The 12,840-nt window shown below is 38.3% G+C and overlaps 3 protein-coding genes across 6 annotated transcripts in view; 2 read left to right on the top strand and 1 right to left on the bottom strand.

Moving 5' to 3' along the window:
• The first annotated feature begins 48 nt into the window (after positions 1 to 48).
• LOC135945712 (uncharacterized) lies at positions 49 to 1,680 on the top strand. The gene is made up of 4 exons (XM_065493553.1): positions 49 to 178; positions 596 to 746; positions 804 to 1,010; positions 1,068 to 1,680. Exons 2-4 carry the CDS (start codon positions 604 to 606, stop codon positions 1,315 to 1,317), a joined length of 600 nt encoding a protein of 199 aa, XP_065349625.1. The 5' UTR covers positions 49 to 178; positions 596 to 603; the 3' UTR covers positions 1,318 to 1,680.
• A 452-nt stretch (positions 1,681 to 2,132) lies between these two features.
• LOC135946228 (ubiquitin carboxyl-terminal hydrolase 38-like) lies at positions 2,133 to 9,371 on the top strand. Its single transcript, XM_065494355.1, has 11 exons — positions 2,133 to 2,374; positions 2,538 to 2,829; positions 4,043 to 4,421; positions 5,710 to 5,948; positions 6,137 to 6,235; positions 6,289 to 6,423; positions 6,547 to 6,674; positions 6,725 to 6,913; positions 6,969 to 7,320; positions 8,015 to 8,323; positions 8,586 to 9,371. Exons 1-11 carry the CDS (start codon positions 2,148 to 2,150, stop codon positions 9,012 to 9,014), a joined length of 2,778 nt encoding a protein of 925 aa, XP_065350427.1. The 5' UTR covers positions 2,133 to 2,147; the 3' UTR covers positions 9,015 to 9,371.
• Positions 9,372 to 10,312: 941 nt separating this feature from the next.
• The window catches only part of cher (filamin-A), a 63,275-nt gene continuing 60,747 nt past the window's right edge, over positions 10,313 to 12,840 (bottom strand). For all 4 annotated transcript variants that reach the window (XM_065495664.1, XM_065495666.1, XM_065495665.1 and 1 more), the window contains 3 exons: positions 12,235 to 12,450; positions 11,970 to 12,173; positions 10,313 to 11,256 (listed from right to left, as the gene is read on the bottom strand). In XM_065495664.1, coding sequence (XP_065351736.1) covers positions 11,072 to 11,256; positions 11,970 to 12,173; positions 12,235 to 12,450 — 605 coding nt within the window. In that variant the 3' untranslated portion in view covers positions 10,313 to 11,071. The remainder of the gene's footprint in view (positions 11,257 to 11,969; positions 12,174 to 12,234; positions 12,451 to 12,840) is intronic.

The following is a 12,840-nucleotide window of genomic DNA, read 5'->3' as shown; positions in this document are numbered from 1 at the left end:
AAGAGAGGGGAAAATTTGCAGCCGTGAGAGGAGAAATGTCAGAAAAGGCGCGCTGATTCTTTCGGTCATCTGTTTCTGTTTCTGTTGAAAGTGTTGATCTGTTTCAATCTGTTTTCGTTTTCTGATTCACTTTCACTGCTTGTGTTTGATAGATTGCCCATCAACTTGAACTAAACAGGTAAAGTATAAAAAATAAGGCTATGTTAACGTGCAGCTTGCTCTGATTTATTATATTAATTTTTTTACTTAAGAACGAAATCAATAATGCAAAAATGACAAAATAATTCGTTCTCTCCATTCTCTCACTTTTGTTTTTCTTCATATGAATAACATATTATAATGGAGCTTTCTTTTCGGCTGAGAAGTTGTTAACTGTCGAAAGATGTGATTCTTCATGTTAATATGTAAATGTGCGTTTTAATCGAATAATAATTGGTGACTTATTATCCAACTCCACCCTGGTGCCAAAATCTTTTTTGCTATATTAAAAGTGGCCCCTAATTGAGTGACAAAATGTGCGAGGACGCTTATTGAGTCATTACCATATATTTGAATAATTTTAATTTAATTTAATTAACCATACATTATATTTTAGAGTAAAAAATGGCAGAGGCAGCTGCTTCAACTTCGTCAACTGCTGCCCCATCAAAGGAAAGTGCTGAAACTGCACCCGTTCCTGAGAGCAAAAGACTGATGCTTTTCCAATCTTGCTTGGACTCGCTGAATAAAAAGCTTTCTGATGAGTAGTAAGTATCTTTAATCCAAAGTTGTTGCATCAACTAAAAAAATATTTAATTTTTCAGCAAGGAGTGCTTGAAACAGCTCTATGGGCCTGCTTTCGAGTCGCACCCCCAGTACGTGGACAAAATTCATGACGCCTTCATGAAGTCCTTCAACACGGACGTCAGCAGAAGGATGCAGCGATTCCTCGAGGAGCACAACATCGCTCAGAAATTAAAAGAGCTGGAGGATATTTCAGAAAACCAATGTGAAGGCGTTGATAAAGCCTGGTATGACGTATTTTAAAACAATTAAAAAATATTATATAAAATTTGAATTAAAAATAGGCGACCAACTGGTCTTTCCGCCGTTCAGCAACAAGTAGCCGTAGACATTGACGTCAAAATGAACATGATGGACAAGCTGCAAAAGGATCTAGACAAGGAAGAGGCGGAGCTGCAGGAGTTGATGGCAAAGGCTACCAAGTACAGGGAACAAAGTGAACCAGTCCGGCTGGGGTTGGAAGAGGCGGAGAAGAAAAAGAAAGAATTGGAGGCTTCTGTCCTGAAAACTATGGAAATGTTGAGGAGGGATTAGTGAAAGCATTGGTTGAAATTCCAAGATGTACATAATATGATTCTCATTTGTCTATAGTACAATTTACACGTAAAGTGCGTTGCTATTTAGCTTCGTTAAAATTATTGTTCAATTTTTGCGTAAAAGTACGTTATGTGAATCATTTAAATCGGATAAACGAATGTGACTGATTCTTTTTGTACAAAATGCATTTTCTTCTAGCTTGATGAACAAGTTTTCCTCTAAGTTTGTAACAAAGAAATCTATTTTTTTTTTGCAAAAAAAAACAAGAAAGGGTTAAATAACACTTTTCGAGCTCAAAAACCCTTACTGCGATTGTTAGCAAATGTACAATATGCTATATTAAACATTAATAAAATTAAAATAATTAAATATTCTTGGTGTGTTGCTAAACTATTTATTTTTTCTAAATGTCTACCATTTCCACAGAACAAAACAAAAATAATACTAAATTACCACAACTTTGTGTGCTTCTGCCTTCATGTTGGCGCCACTTTAAAAATCAACAATTAAATTAAAATATGATATCACTCAAATTTTTTCAAGCATTCATGTGAAAATAATGACCAAAGTCTACCTTTCTTACATTTTCGTCATTGTGTTTATCCCGCCTACACTACATTCCAGCACGGTTGACTGATCTGTCCATAATATAATGTCATAAAATTAAAAATTAGGCCCTCTAAACTGTTCAAACTCACTATCGCCACCTTTGGCCGTGGCTAGAAATTGATCATTTACCGCCACGCGTTCAGGCTAGGCGGATCGCTCCTTACAGCGAGAATTTTTCAATTTTTTTCCTTTCGTGAAAAATTTGGTTGGCAGCAGTTATGGTTATTAACGCAGTTGTTACGCTTTCCATCCGGCCCTTGCTGTCCGACAACGGTGTGCTGGTGTTGTTGGCAGCAGTGTGTGCAATCATATGTTGTGCCACTGTTGACATTGTGATTTCACGATTCGCACGGAGACCACGGAGAAACCGAGTTGGTTTTCGTCCACAGATTGATCATTACGTCGGGGAATCATCAAGTCCACGTCCGAATGAACTCTCAGAAAGGTAACGAGCCTCTTCCGACACTCTAGTTTCCGATCGAATGGCCTCGTTGGTTGGTTGCATCACGCCACGCCGTTTTTCTACGCGCACACACGATGAGAAAACAGAAATTTCCTCGTTGGTAGTTGGACTTTCCAGAGCTTGAAATTCGCATTTACATTTGCAGACCGCTGAAGATGAGCAAGAATACAACGGCCAAGATGAAGGCCACTCTGTTCTCGTTGCTACTGAACGAGGAATTGCCCAACGAGCCCGACAAAAAGGTCGGGATGCGCAACTACCTACTCCACGCCATCGAACAGGACCACCTCCTGGCTAGTCAGTACCTGGACATTTGCAGCCTGCTGCTCTCGGTGAACGACCCTGAATACCTCTTTCTGAAGAGCGTCCTGTGCGAAGCCCTGCGTCTCGCAGCCAGGCTCAGTGGAGATAATAACCCATTCAACGCTTTCCTCCAGGTATTTTTACGAGGTTTTTCATAAGAATTATCTACAACACAGACACGTGTTAGTGAATTCGTACTGAAGGGGTTTATGGTCTATAAAATTGACTAAGGCAATTAAATTTCAGTTTAAAACCACTGTATAATTTCAAATTTCCGCTATCTGAATAATTATTTGATTACGAATACGAATTGTCTCTTTTATTTATTGCATGTTATTTTTTCATTTATGGCAAACATAATTTATAAATTTATATTCATAATTTGTAACAAAATATCACGTGTCATGTTATTGGTCTGCCAGTAATTTGATGTTTACGTTTCCCAGACCATTCAATTGGAAAAAAACTTGGCTTAAATTACAGGCAATAAGAGCGATTATCAAAATTAACCTCACAAATTTCGAAAAATCGAATATGGCTATTAGTATCAGCACCTAAATTGGTGCAAATAGTGCCACTCGTTTTGATTTAAAAATATTCTATAGCAATTCAAGCGGTAAATGTTTACAAAAATTACTATATCCCGGAAAAATACACCCTGGGATGTGTGATGTAACTTAACTGTTGTTTTTTGTTTTTGTTTTTTAATGTATTACCCAAATTTTCCCACAAAATAACCTTGTTGTTTCTCAGACAACATATAAACTAAATTTATGTTGAAACGTTGAAAGCTTTTGGAGGCTTAAATCAACTTTAAAACTTAAAAATTGTTTCCAGTTAAATTTTAAGTCATGGAAAGTCAAAGTCAAAAACTAAAACTTCTGAATATGCAGAAAGTAAAATTACCAACAACATTTCTGAACCAGTGAAATACTTTCTAAAAATTTCCTTTTTTAAATGCTAAAGTTGATATTATTAAAATCGTCACTGACGTAAAATTGCGCTGCAATCCTGAAGTGCATTGGCGAAAACAACATTTAAAAAGTGGCCTCTTGATTAAATGCTCTAAATCTCTGATTCAACATTTTGAAGTGGGTTTTAGCGTCTGAGATGTGAGCAAGAAACATCAAAATGAATATGATTCCAGATTTTTCAACCGTGGAAAATTGTATTTTTATTTTAATCAGTTCCAAAAACTACTGTAAAAACGTGTTCTTATTTTTATTTTCGAGAAATAAACCAGTGGACTGTTTTTTGTCCATGTTCCACCATTTTTGGCATTTTTTTTTACAAACTCTGTTATTGTTCCAAGAGGCAAGAAAAATAATTCTCTGATATTTGTGCCAGGAGGAAATCGTAAGTGACGATGCCATCGTCCACTGCCTCCAGATCAAGATGCCGACGAACGACTCGATGCGGGAGGTGATCGCGAAGGAGACCTTGTCCTTGTTGATCACTGAGGACTTCTGGATGCACGAAAAGTTTGTTCTTCTCGTGCAGAATGTGGGACGCTTCTCGGTTTACGACGAAGAGTACATTAACGCCGTGTTCAGCGTCCTGGAGGGATTCAAACCATACTTTAGTGCTCAAACCAGCATGGAAATTGTGAAGAAGGTGCATATGCTGATAGAGCTGTCGAAGAAGTGGATGCACGCGAATCAAAAGATCTTAGTTGCCCGCAAGAGGTTGATACTGAACACGCTCTACCAGAAAATCATTCACAGGAGTAAGTAGTTTACTGGTTTGCTGTGTTAATAATTACAAATTGGTCAGTCAATTTGAGGCAATGAAGCATAAAAATGGAATTATTACCAGGGATGCATTTGCTTCTCACAACTGGTTTTTACCAATCAATTTCTTGCAGAAGAAATGAATGAAATTAATTTATTCCATTTTCTCCCTGTGAAAATTTTAAATTTAGCGTTCGGAGTAGTCTATATTAAATTTCCTCTACTGCGCAGATTTTTTAAATTGCCGTTTCCTGCCTCAATTTCTCTAAAATTTTATCTCTGAAAATTTAGCAAGTCGAGGTCATGAACACATAATTATTTAAATTATGCTTTCAAAAAAACCGATTTTTACCAATGCTCTGCATTTAAAAATAAAATAAATGCGTGTTTTTTGCAACCCTGATAATAGGTGTACACTATTTACACTTTTAAATAAGTTTATTTGATAATGTTGGCCTGGAAACGCTGGAAACAAAGTCTTTAGCTTTATCAAAACACATGCAAAGAGTTAAAGATCATTAAGATTCGTTTCCTTGTGCGTATTTTAAGCTGATCACCTTTTTTAAGGTGGATTTGGTGGGCAGCCAATGAGAGGCTTGTGCAAGTTTTTCCCTCCAGTCGATAAAGGAGCAAGAAAAGAGGAGAAAGCAATGTTCTGGATTTTAGCCAGGGTGGTTTGCCAGGCATAAATTCTTTTTTTTAAATCAGTTTGAATATATGGCTAAAATAGGTTGTATACTTCTGTAACACTGTTAAGGCTTCATTTTTTATGTTAAATTAATATCAAAAATTGAAGTCCTAAAATTTTAAAATTCAAGGTAGAGATGTGTGTTATACTTGAATTATTTTGTTATTTTCCTAATTTTAGCCAATTTAGCCAGCTAAAAACCGGTAAAACTGGCTTGGTCGAAATTATTTTTAAAAAATCTGGCAATTTTGGATTACTGGGAGAAAGTGTGCCTCAGTCGCTGCGAGTGGAGGGGGTATTAGAGCCTCGTCTTTGGCCCATTCGCTCTCCCTCCACTGCCCTTTTAGGGATTATCATGTTAAATATAAGATATTTGAAGAAATTCGGTGTGCGAACTCCCCTCGATGAGACGAATTGATCGATATTGATTAATTTGTGAATTTTTGACAAAAACAGATGATGAAATTAAATTTAATAACCTTTTCCCTTCGTTTTACAGACCGGTAAGCTTAACACCAAATTTATTTACCCAACCGATGTGAAAACAAATATTTGTTTGTAACAAATACTATTCAAAATTTTGTTTGTGCTTCCAGAGGCAAACCATTTGATGATTTACGTGCTGCAACTTGTGGAGGCTGAGATTCTGACCGCGCTCCTGTCTCCAATCCCGTCGGAATCGGTTCCTGTCGTGGCCAAAGAGTTGCTTTCTTGGACCTACAACACTAAAGACTGTTATTTGCTACTGCCGCCAATCGTGAAGATGCTGCAGCGACTGTTGCAGGATGGAAATGATCTCGAGTACAACCAACTCGCACTGGAAAACTGCGATAAAGTAAGAGTGATTCATTATCAGGCTGTTAAGACACAAGACTTTCGATATTTTCCTAACGGGAAATTGAACTCAATGTGTGTTCTTTCATTACACAAAATAAACACTCTCTATTTTAAACTCAAGTGCTAGGAAACGTGCACTGAACCAATTTATATTGGGGATTTTATTTGATCATGTGTCTTTTGCAGATGCTGGGTCTGTTGCACTTGAAACTCTTCCGACCTATGATAAGCATTGTGTGTCATTTTCTCAACAACAGCACTGATCCAATTGAACTGCTAAAAAAGGTGAGTTTTTTATAATGAAAATTTAATTCTATATTGATGTTTGCTTTTTTCAGTCTGTTGAAAAACTGAAAGTGGTCTTAATCTTGTGCGCGGATGACACATCAGTGTCAAGCAACCTCAGAAAAGCCCTGGCCGGTATCTTCGACTCTTATCCTGAACTTCGAGCCGTGATTTGCAACATTTTGAGTGTAATTTCAAACTATCTTAACCATATTTTATTTATTTTAGGTCTATTTTGTTCGAATTTTCTTTTAATTTAATTCAAAAATGAAAGAATTCATAGAATAAATCAATCGTTTTTTCATTTAAAGGAGAATCTACCAGAACCGGACCCGTCAAATCCGAATTTGAATATCTCAGATGGTCCAAAAGGATTGGCGAACACTGGCAACACATGTTACGCCAACAGCGTCATTCAGTGTCTTTTCCACATCACCCAGTGAGCAGTTTTATATCACCAGGACTCCCTAATCTGATTAATTTTTGTAGATTTAGAAACAAAGTGTTGAAATTCGAAGCGGATCCATGCCAAACCGTCCTTCAGCAGCTGCAGAAAATTTTCGCCCTCCTGCGTTTCAGCTCGTTGCCGGAAATCACCCCCGATGAAACTTTTCACGCCATTTTAAGGCCGCCATATTTTGTAAGAGGCCAGCAAGAAGATGGATTTTTGTATCTCATGTAAGAAATCGAGTCGTCTTCGTGAATTCCGTGGGTGTAACCCTTATTGTTGCAGACACCTTTTGGACATCCTGAAGGAACAGGAGCTGAAGGCGGTCGACATCAAAGACGACGAGATGGAAGTGAATAAAGAACAGTGCTCGTCAGGTGCGGCAGCAAAGTGTGAAACGCTTTCTAACGGCTCGACAGAAGACAGTAAATCGGACTTAATGTTAAATGGTGATAATGATGAAGTGGAGGAAATGTCCACGTCGCCTGACGAGAATTCTGAGGGCTCGTCTTTCCCGAGTGTCAAGTCTGAGGGTGACGAATGCAGCAACGAGTCTACCAACAACAACTTTTCCGAGGAGGAAGACAGCAATGTAGCAGACGAGATTTCCAGAGCTTACCACACGCTTAATCAAGAGGTGAGGCACGATTTTTCAGGGAGAACCTCCAATTTATGTCTTATAAAACGTAAATGCATCGCTAGAAAGAGGGAAAAATCGCAGTTTTTTCTAGATGAAATTTTGTTCATTTATTTTCTCCATTTTAATTAATCCTTAATTGCTTCTAATGGTTTCCTATTCGTTTATTATGCCAAATGCACAGGGTTCCGAGTTTTATCGACCTGATTTAAACCAGGGCTTTTTTGGTATTTAATTTCGTATAGCATGAATCCGTTGATATTTCAAAAAAATTATCTGACAGTGACATTGTATGCTGACGTGACGCAACCAAAAACAAAAGTCAGTCTTGGGCCAAACTGGTTAAATCCGGTTTTAATCAGATTAACCCAGCCCGCCGGGTTTTTCGAAACCTTCAAATGCATTTGAATTGATCCTATGAGGAACAATTAGTTGAAAATTGATTTCTTCTATGAAATATACCTGAGTTTATATCTGTTAAGTACATTTTGACCTACCATAGAATTTTTAAATGATGAATTGAAGTGCCAGATATTTTCCTTAAACCAAACCAACGTTACAATATTTTATTTCTCTGCTTCTACCCAACGCCTATTTCATTACTATAAAAAAATAGATTAAAAATTCCTTTATAATCAGTCTGCGACATAATTTTCACATTTATTTAACATCTTAAAATTTTATGTTCGTCAAGGTTTTTGGCGGTTACCAAGTGGAGACGTACTGTTGCCACGGCTGCAAGTACAGACACAAGCAGACGAAGCGAACAACAGCCATCTGCCTGGCAATTCCCGAGCAGGAGACCAACCAGCCACGCATCACAGACCTGCTGGAGAATTACTTCAAGCCGGTTGAACTGCAGGACTCGGATAAGTACGAGTGCCGCAAGTGCAACGCTAAAGTCGACTCGACCTGCTATACGGAGCTCGTATCGGCGCCACCTTATCTCATCCTCTGTCTCAAACGCTTCCTCTACAACACATCCCTGCAGCAAACAATTAAGGTAAAAAAATTACCACACAAGCTGTAAATATTATAATTAATTATTATGTCCCATTCAAGTGTATTTCACCTAAATTTAATTTAAAATTATATTTCGGACTTGATTTAAATTTATAAAAAATCAAATCTGATTTAATCTCTCTGTTTCGTTAGTTTTTATAAATATATTTTAACTTAATCTGAGAGCAATTTATCATTCCATTTAAATATTTTCCTTTTTTATTTAATTTTAGCTAAAATTTGTATCTGTTTTTTTTTTGTAGGTGATGACGCAGGTGCAGATCGAGGAGGACGTGAGCGTGAAGGGTTGGGACTTCCGGCTGCACGCGATGGTGGTGCACTCTGGTTCGTCGGCCTCGCACGGCCACTACTACTCTGTGATCAACACCGAAAACTGCAAGCTGCGGCTGGACGACACGGTGGTGAGCAGCGGGGGAGCCTTGTCAGCGCACCTTGATACGCCCTACATCCTGTTCTACCAGCGCAAGGACTGCCAGATGGACGAGACGTCCGACCTGAGTCTGGAGGACCTGGACGCCAGACTGCAGGCCATCGTGCGCAACCACAGCCGCCGGCCCGTCTTCCCCAAAGGCCTGGTCGTCACCACGAAGAAGTCGCAACAGCCGCCACCGCCCCCGCCACCCTCGTGCGGAGACGGACCCGGCATCTCCTCCAACAGAATGGTTTGCTGAGCGAAAGACTGAACCGTCGCTTCTTCTCTCATTGCTTCCCCCCCTTCCCCCCAAATGCTCAATTAAATTAGAGACATTGATCAACACTGATCTCTCCTTTTGTTTTATTTGGTGCGTCTACATTTTGTCTCAACGCTTGTAATGACATGGCTGTTTGAAAAATGTTTCTTTGTGAGTGCTGGAAATTCTGCGGAGAAATGTCTTTGTAGCTTCAAGAAATCGCAGCAGCTCCCGCTCGGTGACGAAGTTGTCGTCTCCAATGGTATGATTTGCTGGGCGCATCAGACTGAATCGTTGTATAAGTGCGTTTTCTATTTATTCAATGGTCAATTAAACTAGATAATTTATGGATAATAACTTTATCTGACTTTCAATTGATTTTGGCCCCTGTAATGAACTATCTTCTTGTCTGGTTGATGAAAAAAGCATTATTTTTTATTGAATGCTTCAACTATTTTATTTTCTGTTGTGTTAAAGCAGTATAATAACAAAAAATGAATTTTATACATTGTAAAACTTTTTATGAATGAAGCCGTAAGAGCATTTAACTGCATATTGAATTTTTAAAATCTCATTTTATATAAATTTCAGTACCGGCTAACAAGGAAACTCTTAGGATTGCGCGAGTTATTTAATTCGCGTAGCTTGACCTGATTTGAATCAAGTTCAGCTGGTAAAAGTTTAAAGATTTGTCACTAAAAGCGATTTACGGAGATTTGGAAACAATTATAAATTGAGTTTTGTTCATTAATGTCGGTGTAATTTGGATTAAAAGATTAATTTTCTAGCTTTTTTATATATATTTCCCTTTTTTAAACTACTATGTTAAGTTAAGCTTAGTAAAGCATTCGTGCTAGGCCAGTGCGCGCCCTTCCTGGTCCTCGGAGAAGGATAAAAAGAAAAAAACTTAATGCAAAAATCAAAATCTCAAGCTAAAATTTAAATCTTTCCCAGTTTATGGAATGTTAAAAATGACTTTTTGTGAAATAGTTGATAATCTAAATGTTTCTTCCCTAAAATCGTCTTGATTTTGATGAAAATGGTATCAATATTCAATTTTAAAACCATCCTTTGGAGCATTTCTTGAAAAATTCTCAAGTTTATTAAATTACTCGCAAACTAAAACGTAGCATTCAAGGAATTTCTTTCAGACAAAATTTTTTCAAGCTGAAAAACCTGCGTTTAAATCTCACATTTATAGTCATGAATTAAATTTATATAAATACATTTCGCTTTCGCAGCGTAAAATCTTGATACTTTCTTAGTTAAGAGGAGAAGTTTAGAATCAAACAAGCGAGTTTATTTATTTATTTTTATTTATTAAAACAACAATATTGCACAATATTAAGAGTAAAATTCAATCAACAGTTTCAAATTTGGATCTCCTTAGACAGTAATTCTCATTAAGCTTTAATCACAATGATATATCTCCCAAGCGGCAAATCTTGCAAGGCACTTTTCCTGTATGGTAAATATATATTTATATATGTATGCATGTTTGTGTAGTGATCATTTCCCTCGTTAAAAATTGAAAGAGAATCTGCTTGCAGGTGTGAGTAGAACACAAGAGCTGGCAAGATACTGCTGTTAGTAGAAATAAAACTGAGCTCTTCTACCGCATAGAATTAGCATAAAATATAACAGAGAGAATACAACACTTCGGCCATCGATTTAAAACGTGTACGACGTAGGCACTTTGATTCAAAAATTGCGCTATTTACAGAGAATGGCAAAAAAAAACGAGAGAGAAATATAGAAATCTATACGCACTGAAACCGTAGTTAAGCAACAACGACAGCAATAACACTGGAGATAAAATAAATTATTCGATATAATGATACTTTTCTAAATGCGAACAACATTTTGCCATTCTGTGTGTGTGTTAGTGCGTGGCGGGCGACCTCGAAAAAGGTGGTCGCGCGCGCGCGCGTGATCTGAGAGGAGCAACACCAGGTTTGCGCGTGAAACTCTGCTCAGCAGCATTCATCCATCCAGCGTTAGGCGACTCATACAAAAATAATCCTCATTGTCTTGGGCGTTGATCAGATAGATTGAAATTAGACGTCGACCTTGTAGGGCGACCCTGGTATGTGCTCGTCTCCCCATTTCACAATCACAATATAGTCTCCGCGCTCCCGGACCACGTAGTTCACCTGGTAGTTGTTGCGGCCCAAGTGCTTGATGTACACCTCCTCGCAGGGGCCCTTTGGTCCGTATACTCCCACGTACAAAATGTTGTTTCCTGCGAATTTTTAGAAAAAATTTTATTTTTCACTGCAAAAAAATAAGGAAAAAGCATCTCTAAATTATTTCCAAAGTGTTATTCGCATTGATTTCCAAGAATTTAAACTTTTAATATTGAAAACACGTTTTATTTTTAATGTACTTGAAACCCTTTGTGTTCGAAGCCCTGAACAGATGGCGCCACCGTATACTATCGTAATAAATTTAATTTTAAGGCACTTCCGCAGCGATTTCAGACTCAATCCTGCCACTATGCATTCTTCATTTAATTTGCTTTCTTTTGACGTGCTGAAAACCAAAATCAGTCCAGCCATTCGCCGTAGAAACGTTGGAAAATATTTTACATTTCAAAAAATAGCTTTTCACGATTTTACGGCGGGTAGCTCAACCGATTTTGGTTTTCAGCACGTCAAAAGAAAGCGTTTTAAGTGAAGAACCCACAATGGCAGAATTGAGTCTGAAATCGCAGCGAAAGTGCCTTAATATTAAATTTATTACTAAAGTATACAGTGGCGCCATCTGTTGGCAACTTCAACACTAAGAGTTTATTCAACTGGTGAATAGAGATGCATTATAGCGTTATAGAATTGTCCAGAAATATCCTATAAGACCCGCAAAAATGATACTTTGATGAAAAAATCAAAAGATTCTCGGTTTATTTTTTAACTCGATCTTTTTTCTTATTTAGATTTATTGAAATTTTGGTCTTACCTGCATCTGTTGCGCTGACAGTGAACTGATTCTGCTTCTGCAAGTAGGCCTTCTTGAGACCCATGCCTTTGCTCGTGACCTTGGAGGCGTCAGACTTGAAGTTAGGCAGCACGGGCCCCAGAGGTTTGCCCTTTCCAATTTTCTGCACAGTCTCGACCACCACCGACGAGGTTTCTTGCGCTCCTCTCTCCGCGAGGTCGTCACCTATTTATTATTAATTATTTTATACACTTTTCTCATGTAAAAAAAAAGAGAATTGTCTTACCTGTGCATGTCACCTTGTAGGGAGAGCCGACAATGTGGTAGCCGTTGTATTTGACGCTGACGTAGTAGTCGCCGGGCACAAGCGGTGTGTAGCGCACTTTGTAGCCTTCCTCCACTTCCGTGCAGTCCATGGAGACCTTGGAAGGGCCGTCGATGGTCACGGCCAGGGTGCCGACTCCAGCGTTGCACGTGTCGATTATGAAGTCCGTCTTGTGGCCTTTTGGTACAACAAAGAATATGCCATTTTAGCTTTGGAAAAATAAATGCAGTGGGGGCCAGATGTGCGATAAAATTGGTTCGCACTGCGCAGATCCAAGATGGCGTCTGAATGGGGGAAACAAAAAGCGCTCTTTGGATTGCCGTACGAGTGTCAAGAGTTTGATTTTACGATCCAAAAGACACAATTAGTTAAGAGTAATGCCAATTATGTCACAATATTGACGAAAACTTGGTTCTTTTCGCGCATTTTCACGTGACCATTTTTTCGCGCCATTCTCCACCGGACGCCATATCTGCGCGTCGCACGAATCTGGACCCCGCAGTTAGAAATTTACATGTTTTAAAATATGAAAATTTGTTTTCTTGCCTGGCAGGGACTTAAGAAATT

This window comes from Cloeon dipterum, chromosome X (assembly GCF_949628265.1).
Source record: "Cloeon dipterum chromosome X, ieCloDipt1.1, whole genome shotgun sequence".
NCBI classification, from domain to species: domain Eukaryota; kingdom Metazoa; phylum Arthropoda; class Insecta; order Ephemeroptera; family Baetidae; genus Cloeon; species Cloeon dipterum.
Note: the sequence above shows the minus strand (reverse complement) of the source record. Positions and strands in the feature narration are given on the sequence as shown.